At 37.0% G+C, this 15,687-nt stretch overlaps 1 protein-coding gene across 3 annotated transcripts in view; it reads left to right on the forward strand.

The window, feature by feature from the left end:
- The window catches only part of SYT1 (synaptotagmin 1), a 338,139-nt gene that overhangs the window by 203,528 nt on the left and 118,924 nt on the right, over positions 1-15,687 (forward strand). For all 3 annotated transcript variants that reach the window (XM_066183296.1, XM_066183295.1, XM_066183298.1), the window contains one exon: positions 8,834-9,022. In XM_066183296.1, the coding sequence (XP_066039393.1) occupies positions 8,851-9,022 (172 nt within the window). In that variant the 5' untranslated portion in view covers positions 8,834-8,850. The remainder of the gene's footprint in view (positions 1-8,833; positions 9,023-15,687) is intronic.

Consider the following 15,687-nt stretch of genomic DNA (forward strand, 5'->3'; position numbering starts at 1 on the left):
TCATAGGATCTGAAAAACTAGCTGAGCTGTTGCCTTTTCCCACCTACTGCCAAGGGATGTAGCCCCAAGGGATGTAGCCCAGATTTCATGAGCTTACTGTGTGTTCTGTAGTAAGTTCTCAAAGGTCTTTGAACCTTTGGTTCAGTTTGTAATTGCACTCATGATGCAGACGAGGAATACAATCTTACTGCATTCTCCTTGCTTTCTTAGCTTTATAATACTGCAGATGTATTGGTGAAAAAACACTTGATGATGAAGTTAAATGTGGTGCTCATTAAATTCAGCATATATGACTGAATATACGGAGAGAGCAGATTCTTTTCAGGAAGAAGGTGCCATTTTTATATAGTTGGTTGTCAGAATCATATTCTGAGGTGCCAATTACTTCACAACCTAAGTCCAAGACTGAACTAATGTGATATGTAACCCTGAACTGCACATCTCAGTTCCCTGTGTTTGGTTCCTTAGTGCATGTACCTAATTAATTTTGCTAGCCCCATGGTTACTGACTGCAGAAATTGGGACGTATAAGAAATACTAATAAGAGAACATTCAAAGGAGAAATAGTGAATTCAAGGCTGTGCCAAAGCAAGAATATTAATAACATTTCTCTGTATTATTTTACAATTTCTGTTATGTGGTTCCTTAGGAGTTTTGCTATGTCATAGTTAAACCCTATGGCACTTCACTAGTTTATAGGCTTTATTAGAGCCATTGACCGGACAAGAGCCACATATGGGAGTACAAATTGATTTTATGCAATGTACACAACAGAAAAATTATTGATATAAAGGGCTTCATTATTTATAAGATTACTCTAAAATGATTTTGGAACAGCAGGAACACTCTGTGGACTACATTAGAATGTCATGCTTAAATTCAGTTGAACACTAATTTTTATATAAATTCTTTTGTCTTACGCTGCTGTATAAAGGAAGTCTGGAAGTAAATACCAGGGGAGTAGAAGCACAGATTGCAGCTTCAGGAAATGAGATGCAAGTGTGAAAGATGACAGAATGATCATGTGGGAGGAAATTACTGTAGTTTCTTTCTTTCTTTCCCTTATTTCTATTAATAACTAGCTAGTATCAAGGAGCTCAGACATTTTAAAGCAGCAATTGTTGTAGTAGACAGAGGGTTTAAATTATACATATTGTGAAACTTTGACAGGTAACCTCCCTGCTGAAACATGACAATAACATCAACATCCAGAGACACTGTCTCTATCCCCATTACCTCTAAATATCAAAGGGAATGCATGACTAAAAAATATCATATACTTGGGGAATAATAAAAGTTTCAGAACATGGTCAGGCATTTATGTAAGTGACCCACCACTCTGGACTTACTCTGCATTGTGACCTAAACAGAGATGTTTCTCTGTAACTGGTGTGAATTCTCTGGCTCCCGTGTGCTCTTCTGCATTGCGGGAACAGAAGTTTGAAGTGCAGTCAAAAAATTACGGCTTTTAGCTAGAAAGAAAATAGTGTCAACTTCACTGTTCTCTGTTAAGTTAATTGTGGTCTTATCAACAGCTTAAGGAGTGAGTCTGAGAATACCATCTTGCATAGTTTGGTACTGCAAAATACAGAGATTAGCTCTTCATAGATTATGTATCAGACTCTGGTCCTTCCTGAACATTCGAGACAAAGATTCTCTTCCACAGACTTTAGTGTAAGATATTTCACAGCCTTATACTTCTGCCACATTTAATAGATGGGTGAGCAGGGAGCTGAAAAAGAAGCCTGAAATTTGTGCTGTGGACTGAAGAATTTATCTTTCTCCAGTGTTCACAGTGTCCATATCCCTCCCAAAAGTTCACCGGTGATTTGTTGTCCCTGGACAAATTGTTTCTGTGACAATATATGGTTAGCTTTGAAACATGCTTAGACATGAGTTGCTCCAGTATAATGATTTCAGTTAAATAAAATGTTTTTATTGTAATGGAGAACTGCAAACTATTCTATGCTTATTCTTCATATTTTCTAGATTTATCAGATATACTAGAAAAGTCAATCAGGCTAAGAAGAGTACACAGAGAACTGGCTATTATTTTGATATAACTCATACTCAAATAATAGGTTTTCAGTGTGAATGTTAGACTGGAAATCTGAGAACATTTCACTTTCTCATGAGAATTAATATATATTTGGCCATCAAGTTACTATCTTTCAGATGTTTTTCTAAAAATATTTGTTCCTATTTTAAGTAAATTCTGGAGACTGATCTGGGGCTCATGTCTAATAGTGGAAAGATATGTTGCCTGGTCCAGGAATGTGCTGCAGACAATGGTCAGCCTTGCTGGCCCTCAAAACTAGAAGTTTTTTCCTAAGTGTCAAAAAACATCTCTGCCAAGCTCTGTTTGTCTTTGGTGCTTTGAGGTTGCAGCACTTCTGCCTGATGTGGTATGTGACTGCTGTTCTTCCCCCACACTTTCTTAAACTTGGGCTCAGATGTCTCCCCCTCCATGTATTGGGGTCCTTATCACTCCTGGCTCACCAGCCCATGGTTCTGTTTCTGTCTGCAACACTGTGCTCCTCCAGCCTGCTCCAGGAGAAGTGATACTCCTTTGGCAGGACATGCAGGCATGGGCATTTCTAAAACTGGGCAGTAAAGTAGCCATAGGTGTTGGGGAAAAGATTTAGGTGCTTTGTCTTGTTTATTCAGTTCATTCAGCCAGTGAAAGTATTGGCGTGGTGTTAGTAGCAAGCATTGGAAAGGAGTGTTAAAGAGCTGATGTATGGATGGTGTCTGGAAAGTGTCAGTTTATGTTTCACAAACAGCAGCAGAAGTGTCTCTTTTCCACTGAAAGAGGTGCAGGGATCACTCTGGGACATATGGGGATGTTGCTGGGACATTTCTTGTGCCTTGGTAGAAGCACAGAGAGGACACATGAATTCCCGCACCAAGGTTCTTCATCAGAACTATTTTTCCCCCATGAACTGTTGGCCTTTCATGTACCTTCTCTAAAGCAGTACTAAATCTGGATTGCATTGTAAACCTTTGTGGTAGTCATGAAAGGCTGTTTTGATACATCTTTACCATGACCTTCCATTCTTCTGAAAATGTACTTACAGTCCCATCTTTATAAAAGGCCACGAAAGTCTCTTTTCTGAGCTTGTCTTTTAAAATAACTGTCCTTTACTGAAGTTACAAAGATAACCTATTTCATTAGTAGGAAGATGAATGAGTAAAAAATGTATTGTTAACATCCCAGAATACTTAAATCTAAGAAGAGATCCTTTATTGTAGATACCTTTAAACATTCTGCTAATGATCCCATCTTCTGATGAATTAATTTTATCAAAAACACTCTAATGGGATGAGGTGCATTTTCAACGTGGTGCAAACCTTTCTCTGGCAATACTGCATAGTTACCCTGGGTATACCAGCACTGGAAGCTAATAGTTGCCCACGTGCTGTAAACAAAAATGATCAAGTGACACAACTGTGTGATTTTTCTTCTTTCTTCAATAAGTTTTGTTTTTACATTACATCCTTTACATTGGATGTAACTGCTAAGCTGAACATGTTTTGTATGTTGAAAAGACAAGCTTTCCAGGAAATGCCATTTAACAGTATAGATCCTAGTTTGTATCTTCAGTATATTCAATAGCTCTACTACAGTTGCAGCATTAAACATTGAAAGAATGGTGACAATTACTTCTGAAAACTTAAGCAACTACCCATAGAAACACTATAGTTCTATGTTTTTAATAGTTTCATTAATTTTAATTTTTAGTATGGAAAAAAAAAGAGAGGGGCTGTAAAGTAAAAGGACTTTGTAGAAAAATTCTCATTGGAAGGAAGTTATTTGGTCAGCATGGGATGTCTGACCTGTTTACTGTCTCACTGCATGCAGTTTGGATTCAGCAGATAAGAGAAATGAGCAAAAATAAATTGTCTGAAATCCACCATGTAGAAAAAATGTTGCTGATTTTACACCTATAAGATTATGTATTTCGCAGCTGCTATGGTGCACCTACTGTAATTTAACCACATAGAAACACACCAGTTAAGTTTGCTGCCCTTTGGTGTTTTATTATTTTTATATTTTTTGTAAGACTTTCATAATTCTCCCCATAATTTTCCAGAAGGTGCTACACTGTTCTTGAGTTTCGCTCATTCAAAAAAATCCCCCTTTTCTGTGAATCACTGTGGACATCCCACAGAGTTCTCATTAATTTTCTGACTATTCAGTATATTTTTTAAAAAAAGTTAAATTTCTCATGAGATTAGTCTTCCCAAGTTGTCCACATCATACTTTGCATATGCCGGAATCTTTGCAGACTGTTGTCCTTTGAACACATTCTTTCAAGTCTGATTTCCAGAATCTGTTCAATGCTCTGTATTCATCCATGTCTGAAGTTTTACGCCTTTTTACTCCCCTCCTCAGAGACATTGCTGCTTTACAATTTTCTTAAGAGGTGCTTTCCAAGGGGACTCTCCCCATCAGGATCCATTCCAGCACATACTAAGGCGGTCAGCCAATACTTTGTACCTCCATAACAAAATCTCTTGCTTCTTACAAATCTCCAGCGTGTATTTGTGTATTTCTCAAATGCTTCATTTTTAGAGGAAATTTTGTTGAAACTATGTAGAAGTTTGAGCTGATAATTCATGTTTGTTGGAATTATTCTGGCATAGGAAACAGTAAAGCTCTAAATGCCTGGTCTTCTCAAGGGTTCAACTGGATTTTCAGTCAACTTAGACCTACTTCTAAATAGAGACAAGCATTACTTTGAAGTATTCCATATGTTTGTCCATTGTTTCATTTTAAATGTCTTATAATGACTATATGGCACTACTGGGCAGTGAATGGGCAGTGGTATGCCAAAGAATCAACATGGTCAGGAAATACAGTCTATGCTACATTTTATAGAAGTGTGTAAGTTAAATTGTACTTTTACTGCAGTTACAAATGTACTCTTATTTATGACGATGCTGCACATGAAATATGTGATGTTTCATACGTAGCACTATAAACACTGTAGTGAACATTGAACTGAAAATCATAATTGAGTGGAATGACATTTCATTTTTTAACTTAAAAGAAATTTTTGCTTGCAACTACCATTTCATAAACGGCAGATAATCTGCTAGTGATTTGTAGATCTTTGTATCTTCAGTGATGCACTGCAGCATTCAAGTAACCCCCTTTTTCTAATAAGGTTGGTTTTAATCTAATTATTCTGTATTCCGCAGTCTCTTAATGCTACCATGGTGTTTATACCATTATTGTGGAAAGCTGCAGCATTACAGTTACAAAAGGCATCAGATGTTATAAGCAAGTGGGCATGTGCTCCTTGCAGAAAGCTTTTTCTGAATCAAGATTCTTTTTCAGCCCCTTCACACCTTTTTGAAATATCAGCACTGCGTCATTGGCACATAAAGGTCAAAGGTTCTGTGGCAAGCCTCACACCATTTGTGCATGCTTCATTAGACATAGTGACCTCTAGCTGCACTAGGAATCTACTGAGGATTGTTCCTGGAGATCACAGGAATAGTCTGTTTTGTTGGGTTTTCCTCCTTTTAAGTAAATCAAAGTGTAACACCTCAAATTTGTTCTTTGAATATATTTTCAAAATATAGCTCCAGAACTAGAAGCAAATAAATTACATTTGCCTTAATTTTTAATTAGCTGAAAGTCGTCACTGCAAATTGTGTCTTCCATTGCTAAATAAAATAGTGAACTGCCAGGCCTGAAATAATTAAGCAATATATTATAATTAAGCAATTTAGTTTTGATTTAATTATGATATACAACTTTCCTTCTGATTTAACTGACATTCATTGACAAAATGCTATAACATAAAACAGCACGAGTGTTTACAGCTTATGACTCTGCATGTTTTGCTTTATAGTATTTGGCATTCATCAGAGCATATGGAAAAAGTCTCTTAGTGTGGAATAGCTGGCATGTTTTTTCATACTACCCAAATTATGTACTACTTGGGGTTTTTTTGTTGTTTTGTGAGGCAGTTGGGGAAATACAGATATCTCGGGCTTGAGCCAAATTTATGAATATTAACTGGAATCTTTCCATCAACATTGGTCTGCTTTTGATAGTAAACTGCTCCCATGTTGTTGCAGGGAAATAGTTAAGACCACATGCTTATGAAATTTTTATGGAGCTGTATTGTATACATATTCTGTGTCAACATCAACATGATTTTATATTAGGCTAGGGACTTGAGGGCAAGGACAGAAGCGGTGGGCATGAAGGGAGTACCACTTCATTCACTGCTGCATCGATATAGTTGCTACAAAATACTCCCAAATTGAGCAAGACCAACCCCCCATTTTGTTAAAATGTTTTATGTCATACAGCAGTATTGGAGAATGGCTTTTGTATTCCAGATTACACTTGTGTGCAAACCCCTGTTTAATTATAGGAATGGTGAGGATGATTTCAAAGTTCATTCTGCCTGCAGTCAGGTCTGTGCCTGCAGGTCATCATGACTGTGGACTCATAGAACTGAAGTTGAAGGACAAAAAGCTAATTCTCCTCTTGATTTAGTGGTAGGAGCACTCTTAGCAACATCCATGATAACAATCATGTAAGACAAGAAAGGTCATGATTCATCATATTGCATGCAGTCAGGTGCTCTTATGCCCCTTCACTTTTGATGTGCTGTGTTTTATTCCTATGTTGATGTTTAAATTTCTCAGGAAAAGCTCAAAGGCCAAATGTCTTTTGAGACTGAGAGCAATTGTACACTCAGTGCAATAATGAATGTTTGTTATTTTTCAAGCTCCTCTGTTTTCTGAAATTATTCAGATCAGTGATACTTATGATGCAACAGAAAATCAGAATAATGTTTTCAAAACCTGAATAAACATTTCAGCTAGCCTTCCTGTGATCCTGAAATTTCTTTCCTATCTTCTCATCTTCATCCCACTAGCCCAAAATTCTTTGTTATGTGACTGTGTTAGGCTGACCCCGGCTGGGTGCCAAGTTCCCACCAAAGTGCTCTATCCCTCCTCTCCTCAGCTGGACAGTGGAGGGAAAATACAACCAAAGGCTCCTAGATCCAGATAAGAACAGGGAGACCATCATCACCCATTGCTGGCACAGTCAAAACAGACTTGAATTAGGGAAAAAGGCTTAATTTATTGCCAGTCAGAGCCGAGTAGGATATTGAGAAATGAAACCAAATCTTGAGACAGCTTCTCTCCCTGCTCCCTTCTTCCAGGGCTTAACTTCACTCTGGATTTCCTCAGCAGTGCAGGTGAATGGGAAATGGTGGTTGCAGCCAGTCTGTCACACATTTTCTCTGCCCTCCCTCCTCCTCAGGGAGAGGACTCCTCACACACTTTCTCTGCTCCACTGTGGGGTCTCTCCAACAGGACACAGTCCTTCACAAACTTCTCTTCCTCCTCATGGGGTGTAGCCCTTCACACACTGCTCCAGCATGGTCCCTCCCTCAGGGTGCAGTCCTTCAGGAACACACTGCTCCGGAGTGGGTCCTCCATGGGGTCACCTGTTCTGTCGGCAAACCTGCTCACTGCGGGCTTCTCTCTCCACGGGGCCACAGGTCCTGCCAGGGCCCTGCTCCAGCACAGGTTTCCCAGAGGGTCACAGCCCCCTTCAGGCCTCCACCTGTTCCAGTGTGGGGTTCTCAGAGGCTGCAGTTGGATCTCTGTTCCTCCATGGACCTCCACGGACTGAAGGGTCCCATCCTGCCTCACCATGGGCTGCACCACGGGCTGCAGGGGAATCTCTGCTCCAGTGCCTGGAGCGCTTCCTGCCCCTCCTTCTGCCCTGACTGCCGTGTCAGCCCCGCTGTCCTCGCACATACTCTCACTCCTCTTTCCCAGTAGCTGTTGTCCAGCAGTATTTTCCCATCTTAGACCTGTTATCCCAGAGGCGCTGCCACCATTGCTGGTGGGCTTGGCCTTGGTCAGCTGCGAGTCCATCCAGGAGCAGGCTGGAATTGGCTCTGTGGGACATGGGGGAGGTTTCTGGAAGCTTCTCACAGATGCCAGCCAGTAGCCACTCCACTATTTACAACTGGCCATGCACACCCAATACAGTAACGTATGCTCAAATAAAGGTTTTCCAAAATGCCCATTAAACAACATGAAATTAATAATGTGCTGATGTGGGATTATGCTTGTGACAGCCTCATAGATATTTCAAAATGGCTACATTTGGACTCCCTACAGATGTTGTATTTTCATCTGAATCATTTAAGAGAATGTTGTCAGTAGCAAGTGTCACACAAAATACCTGGAAGGAAAATTGTCTTCACTTAGTGAAGATAAAAATGCATGCAAATCAATGTCTATTTAATACACAGCTTTAAATAGGAAACAATAGGTTTTTACTGTGACAGGAAATCAAAAAGTGCTTTTATTATGTCCTTATCACCTCATTTATTTCATATATAGAAACTCTGTCCATGATCTACACCTCTGTAATTCTCACAGAAAAATAATTATGCAAATACATTGAAATTTGCACATAGAGAGCATTTATTACCTATTTTGCTTATACTTTCAAACTGAAGAGCAAATGTAAATCTGTATGAGATTCTCACAGGAATTTTGAGGTTTCAAATTTAGTGCTTCCAAAATGCAAACCATTGGAAAAGAGCTCTAAGCAATAAAACTATTCTGGCTGAAATTAACCCTTGCAAAATACTTTCCTCTCTTGTCTAATAAATATTTTATGAAGAACCTGAAACTATATGCAAATGCAGTCATATTTACCCATTAAGCATGAGAACCAAGTGATATTCTGCCTATTTATTCATTTATTGATGAGAGATAAATTTCAATTATATTACCTTTAGGTTTTGTGTTGTGTTTTTTTTTTTTATTCCAACAGCTTACCCGGGAGTTAAAATGGTGAGTGAAAGTCATCACGAGGCCCTGGCAGCACCGCCAGCGACCACAGTAGCTGCAGCCCCTCCAAGTAATGTCACCGAGCCAGCCAGTCCAGGAGGAGGGGGAGGAAAAGAAGATGCATTTTCTAAGCTAAAAGAGAAGTTCATGAATGAACTGAACAAAATTCCACGTAAGTAAAACTTGATTGATGAAGAGCCTTCTTTTCACAGACTAGATTTAATTTAACATTTTCTTCTTTGACATTTATTTAGACAGCATACTAAATGTTTTCTAGTTGAAGCGGGAAAAATCACAAGATTAAACTGGAACTGTAAGTTCCTCAAAGTTAACTGAAGCAGAAAAAAATAGAGTCCAACTCAAATTTAATTTATGTCTATTCTTGAGATGTCAGATTAGTTTGGTAATTTTTGTGGATTAATTACTGCTGAATCATTAAAACTGAAACTAGAGAATTTCACTGTGCCTGTGGGACCAGTAAGTAAAATTTTTCCTATCAGTAATACTTAAGGTTTCATGTTTATGACAAATGTGTGTGGCCATATTACCTTAAAGCTAAATTTGGCCAGAACTCACATATATTGAGAAAACAAGGAAACTTTGGATCTTTGGAGATTAGAAAATGTAGAAAGAAATGTGAAAATTGAGTTTTAACAAGAAAATAGCTAATACATCTGTAATTATGAAGATAGCTGTTCTTTTCTCACTAGTTATTCTAGTAGATCAGCCAGTGAATGCTGTTTGCACAAGTTCATGTACCTATGCCAAAAACGTAAAAGTATAAATGTATTTTTCTGTGAAGTTAATGGAACTAGTCAGCAGAGTTCTTTTGGTCACTGGTGCTAGAAAGTACTGACTCAAAGTTGAGGTCTCAATTTGTTCACATTAAAAAAAAAAGTACAAGCATTAACTTTGTGCTGTTGTTTATGATAATACTGGGGTTCTTGAATCTGACATGTTTTACTCTACATAGCTTGGTATATAGGACTAATTCAATATTGTCAATGGCATTTCATATCATATAGAAAAATTCCTTTTTGACAGAAATATTACCAAATGGTACCAGCAGATTATTTTGGCACTTTTGTAGACAAGAAGGTGAAAGCTCTGTGTGTGTATTTTAGTAGCAAGCGTTAGAGACACCTTCAATCTTTAATAACTTCTTCTTTACAAGAAAAAGTAGATGTGAAATATTTCCAGGGAAGTATTTTAACTTATTTACATACTATATGTAAGAATTTTCATTTTTAGAAGGCTGTCCTTTGTGTAAGGAGATTCTCTGTGACTGATAAAGTCAAATAACAAATTAGAATAATAATTGATTTCTTTATCGCTAAATGGATCTTGGCAATCTGGCAGATGCTGTTTTTGCAAAATTGACAGCCAACAGCTTTGCTCTGTCACTCAAAATTCCCACTTGCAAGAATTAAGGTGTTATAGAGGTAAGAAGTTTGTGTGCCATTATTGGGGTGATCTGTGCAGTCCCGTGCAGACCATACAAAAACAGAGAAAAAAAAATTTAAAAATAAAAAAAAAGAGAGGAAAAATGAAAAGACAAGCCATTGGGGGGAAAAAAGTCAAAATTTGAAGCATTTGTCTTGTAATTCTTGTTTCACCATGCTATGTAAATAGTAGACAAGACTTTTATGTAAATATCCTCTTATTTTTAAACTTTGATTTTAACTTCACAAAGGCATGAATGGCTTCCAGTGTAAGGAACTCTGTAATTGGTAGCTGGTAGCTGTAGCAAAAGGTTTGTAGATAGAGAGAAATTTGGAATACTCTGCTGCATACTTCTTTAAAACCACAACAAAAACAAGTGGAAAGTCCAATCTGGAGAATGTTTTCAAGTTGAACTGACTAAAGCTTCTATTATGTCTTCATGAAAGAAAAAAGCCCCTACTGTTACATAATGAAAATGCTTAATTAGAATAGTGCATTAGGTCATAAGACAAATCTTATGAAATACATCATATAATTTATAAAATATGGTACCTCATGCTGATAGTGACATCAGAACATATTGCCTCCATCTTAGAAATCTGGTCTCTTATCCAAGATCATGCAGCAGTGTTGTCCTGGAGAAATGAACCTAAGGTATTTACAAATCCCATGCCAATTATCTGCTCTTATTATAGAGGCTGCAGATGTGATTGGATCTTCCCAGGATTTCTATCAAATGCTGGAACTATTTAGTGCTACGTTCTGCTATACTGGGGGGGGGGGGGGGGGTGTTGCCATTTCAAGAAGAAAGCTGAGTGTTCATTTTACTGCAGAGGGGCAAGTGACTTCTGTGGACACATTTTTGAAAAAGTAAATATGAATTAATGCCATTGACGTGTTTGAGCATTTTATATTCCAGATAACTTTCTTTTGCCCATTTTCCTCAATAGTAAATCCTACAAGAATGGACCACATTACACACAGATCTGCATGTATTTTTAATTTCAAAGCTAACATAAACACAAAAGAAGTAAGTTTAATTAGACTGACTACAAAATATTGAGGACAAGAGGGCAGAGGAGACCTAATTTCCCTGTTGGAAGATTAACCATTTTCTCATGAGTTGTTTAGTTTATACTAGTGGGGAGCTGTCAGCATGATGTTTTCAGCCTATTACAAAAAAAAAAATTAATTGTGGTAGAAAAGTTCTCAGGATTTACTTCTTACAGCTGGCTGCAATTTTTTTTTTAGAAACTGTCTTAAAACAGGGCAGTATGTAAATTAGTACAAACCAAATTATTTGTATAGTGCTTTTTTGGGAATTTCTTGCTGTGTGGGAGAGAAGAAACATAGTGCATAGGCCCCACTGGGACAGCACAGATTCTTGGAAGTCTAAGAACATTCCCAATACCATGGACCAGGTTTTTCCTCCAGTAGATTCAAACTGAAGACCTGATTTGAGTCTTACACATGACAGTGGAATGTCATAGCCAGCAAGTTCTCTAATTTTTTTCAGATGAGGGACAAGCCTCTTTTTTAGTTCATGTGCTTTATCATTTTTGCTTCCTAAGTTCTCGTGTTCATCCCCACATGACAGGGAAAACTTTGAAATCTCATTGTTTACTATGAAAGGACCTTTTTTTTGGTGCTCTGTTGTTTTTGTGTGAGATAAATAATTAAATGTTTCAGTTCCCTCTGCCTAAGATGTCTGCAGATGGAAAATAAGCCGTCATGATTTAGTGGATGTATATATAATAGGATAGAGTGTTGTGAAAAAGCTTACCTTCAATCAACTTTGTTTGAGTGCTAAAAAGGCCAAGCCATAGTAAGGCCTAATTTATGTAGTCTTCTCTTTCTGTTTTATCTTAGAAATGATATAGTATCATGATATAGTCATGCTTATATTTAAAGAAAAGAAATGCCAATATTCTAATCAGGGAATACATGATAACAAAAATAAAGGTACATCAAACTACATCCAGCTGAATAAATACTGTTCCTTCCATGTAGTTTGTAATAGAAGATTCATTTTTTAAAATACTGGGTTTTGTAGAACACACAGACATCAGAAGTTAAATAGTCTAGACATATCAGCTAACTAAAAATACCAGAATTCCCATTAAAAGTTCACTTTGCAAAACCACAAGATACAAAGCAATTTGAATTAATGAAATTTAAACTATACTGGTGTTTTCTTCTGTGATGTGTGCACAAGACAAGTCTTACTTTAAAAAAAAAAGATGAATTCAATAGAAGAATTCAAAAGATTAATTCAATTCTTGATTTGTATCTGTTTGAAATAGAACATGCACCACATTTTGTGTCAGGAGAACGTAGGCTACCAAAAGCACACAAATCATTCAGAATGGCAATGTCCTAACATACATTTCACTCTGGATAAAGCAAGTGGGACAATTTTATTACAATGAGTCATACAATTAAAGTGCAAGAACCCAGTAAGTTACTGAGGCATAACTGTGAGGAATTTTTTTCTCCATTATGTAAATCCCTGTATTTTGGTTATGAGTGGCTGATTTGCATAATCACAGTACAGTTGTTTTTCCATAACTGAACTGGGTATAAATGTCACTCTAACTTAATTGATTCTTAAACTTTCAATCCCTATTTATCTTTAATCTGCAGAATTTTTAATCTGTTTACCAGAAGGTGAAAAAGGCACCATATCCGCTTTTACATTTTGCATTTTAAATATAGTAAATCCAGCAACTGAAAAAAGGGGGGAAACAGAGCAGATAAAACAGCACCCACTCCTCTGAAAACAAAATGCATTAAAAGATTATATATCAGTTCTTTCCTTCTTCCTTCTCAGTGCTCTTACGTCTGGATCTTTGTCTGCAGGCTAGGAAAATATCTGCCATACATTTACAGTAAGTGTGTTGTAACAAGACTGTGGTAATGGCAGCAACAGCTTTTGCATGGAGACATTTAAATGTCAAGATACTGATACTAACCATACACAAATAAAAATTGACAGAAATTACCGTTAGTTTATTTAATAATTTTAAAATCAAAGTGATGTTGATGTGTTTTCAATTGGCATATTCCTGTATGAACAGGAGACCTCATTCTGCCAGTAAACAAGACAGCAAAAATCCAATAAAATTCCAGCATACATCTGATTGAATAGTGATGTGCTGTTAATGCTCATGATAAAATCTGGAACAGCTATAATAGCTGATTGCATTGAATCCAGGATAGTGTCATTACCTCTGTAGAAGGACGATATTGCATATTTCCAATGCTCTTTGCTGTCTTACATTGTAATTATAAATATAAATATAAATATAAATATAAATATAAATATAAATATAAATATAAATGTAAATATGAAAAGTACATTTCTATACAAATCATATTCTGAAATATTTGGCTGACCTGCCACTCCATTTGGCCTCAGTAACTGGTGCTTAAAAGCCCATCTTGTACAACTGACTGATAATCCTCCAAAACCAGAAGCTCAAATCTCACTGATAATTCAGGCTAAAACCTGATGTTCTGTGCAGACTTGTTTCACATTCTTTTCGCAGAAAAAGTTTTATTTCCCTCTCCTTGGACTAGGGAATAACTGTTGAAACAAAATGGGACTGGAGGCTGTAGAGAGAATTGTAACAATGTAAAATGTAAACATAAACATAACTGTAAGAATCGGGTCTGGATTAATTCTAAATAATATTTTAGTAAGCTGACTACCAAGTTGTAGATATACTTGGGTAATTTAGCAAGTGAAGTAATTCTGGATTTATATATTTAGCCATTTAAGTCAAAATTGCATCATTCAGCAGTCATCTTAGACACATCTCATTATTTCTTTCTCCCTGCTGGTCTCTGCTATTTTGCCTGTCTGCCTTTCTTGATTGACCGGCTGAGGTGTATGAAGAGTGCTTATTGCCCTCTATAAATGGCAGTAAAATTAATTTCTTAATTTTTCATTCATATGTGGCACCAAGATTATCAGGGAGTTATTACCAGATTATGTCTGTTATTAGAAAATTGAGGGGTTTGTTCATGGGGTCTTTCTGATACATAATTTTTGTAATCTGACAGCTTGATCATTTGCAGAAAAGGAATTCATTAGGCTTCTCCTAGTGGTTCCTGGACCACAGGTGTCACTGGTACAGGGAGGAGATGGTACATTATTTTCTAAGTTCATAATAAAGATACGAAATGCTGATAATAGATTGCTTTCATATCTAGAAACTGGATTAATAATGTAGGCATACCCTAAAATCAGAATAAAGTTTGCAGGAATAGCTATGATTTATGTTTTCACAGCACATGCCAATGTTAGTCATTGCCTAATATCTTAGGTTGGCCAGAAAAAATTGAGTTTCTGCTTCAGAGATCATCTCAAGTAGTAGCTGACTGGCTGTAGAAATGAGGACTGTGTATACGTGTCTTTATATATGTACAGACATAGATTTATTGAAACAGTAAGCAGAGTTTTCAGCTTAGGAGCAGTCGGACACTGGAAAACTCCATTTAGGTATCTTGGCAAAGAATGTTTGTATGGAGAGATTCAGAGAAGATAAAGAAGTTTCTTGATAATCAGGGAAGTCCAAAGAACAGTGCTGGAGGAAATGGGACGGCAAGAATTCAAGTCTTCTTGCCTCCCTTCCTGTCATAAAATCATTCATAGCTATTCATGCCAAACAAATACATTCAGCTTTATATTGCAGAAGAAACAGGGAAAATCAGAAATAAGATTTTATTTTGGAACACAGAAGCACAAGACAGAGCTATTACAGTACAATATTAGATGGGGAAAAATATTATTTCTAAATACAGCAATTTAAATGCAAATATCAGATTCCTTTGTTTCTCCCTGAACCCCCCAGTCCCAGAGTATAGATGAGAACTTCGTCTCTTTTTTTTTAACGCTAAATTAAATTTCTAGACCTCCTGCTGATAGGGAAAAGCTTGAAAATACTGTCCACACACATCCAGAAGACACTAATATTATGAGACAAAAACAGTTCAACTCTGTTATTTTATAAACTCATAATATGAAAATGCTGTGATTATTTCTAGAGGTCTGGCGTATTTTGATGGTCTTAAATGAGGAATCCTGAAAATACAGTGTTTAAATCCCAAATGTCTAAATAGATACTGAGGGATGGAAGAATGGAAGTAAAAACCCATGAAGCAGATCAAAATCCTTGTCTGGAAGGAGTAGCATGTGGTCTGAGATCCCACTGAGTTATACTCCATCAGTATTTTAATGATTGATTCTGTCATGCAGAGTTTATTTATTTTTTTACATTATTGCAGTTTACAATCCATGAGTTATTTTCATATGCCTTCTGATAGGCTCCCCTTAACATGTCCTCTTCTTAAACTTCTGGGTTCATGACAGCTGCCAGTTTGATCCTCATG

The sequence above is a fragment of the Chamaea fasciata genome, unplaced genomic scaffold (assembly GCF_029207755.1).
Source record: "Chamaea fasciata isolate MVZ Bird 193981 ecotype frontalis unplaced genomic scaffold, bChaFas1.0.hap1 SCAF_5, whole genome shotgun sequence".
Lineage (NCBI taxonomy): Eukaryota > Metazoa > Chordata > Aves > Passeriformes > Sylviidae > Chamaea > Chamaea fasciata.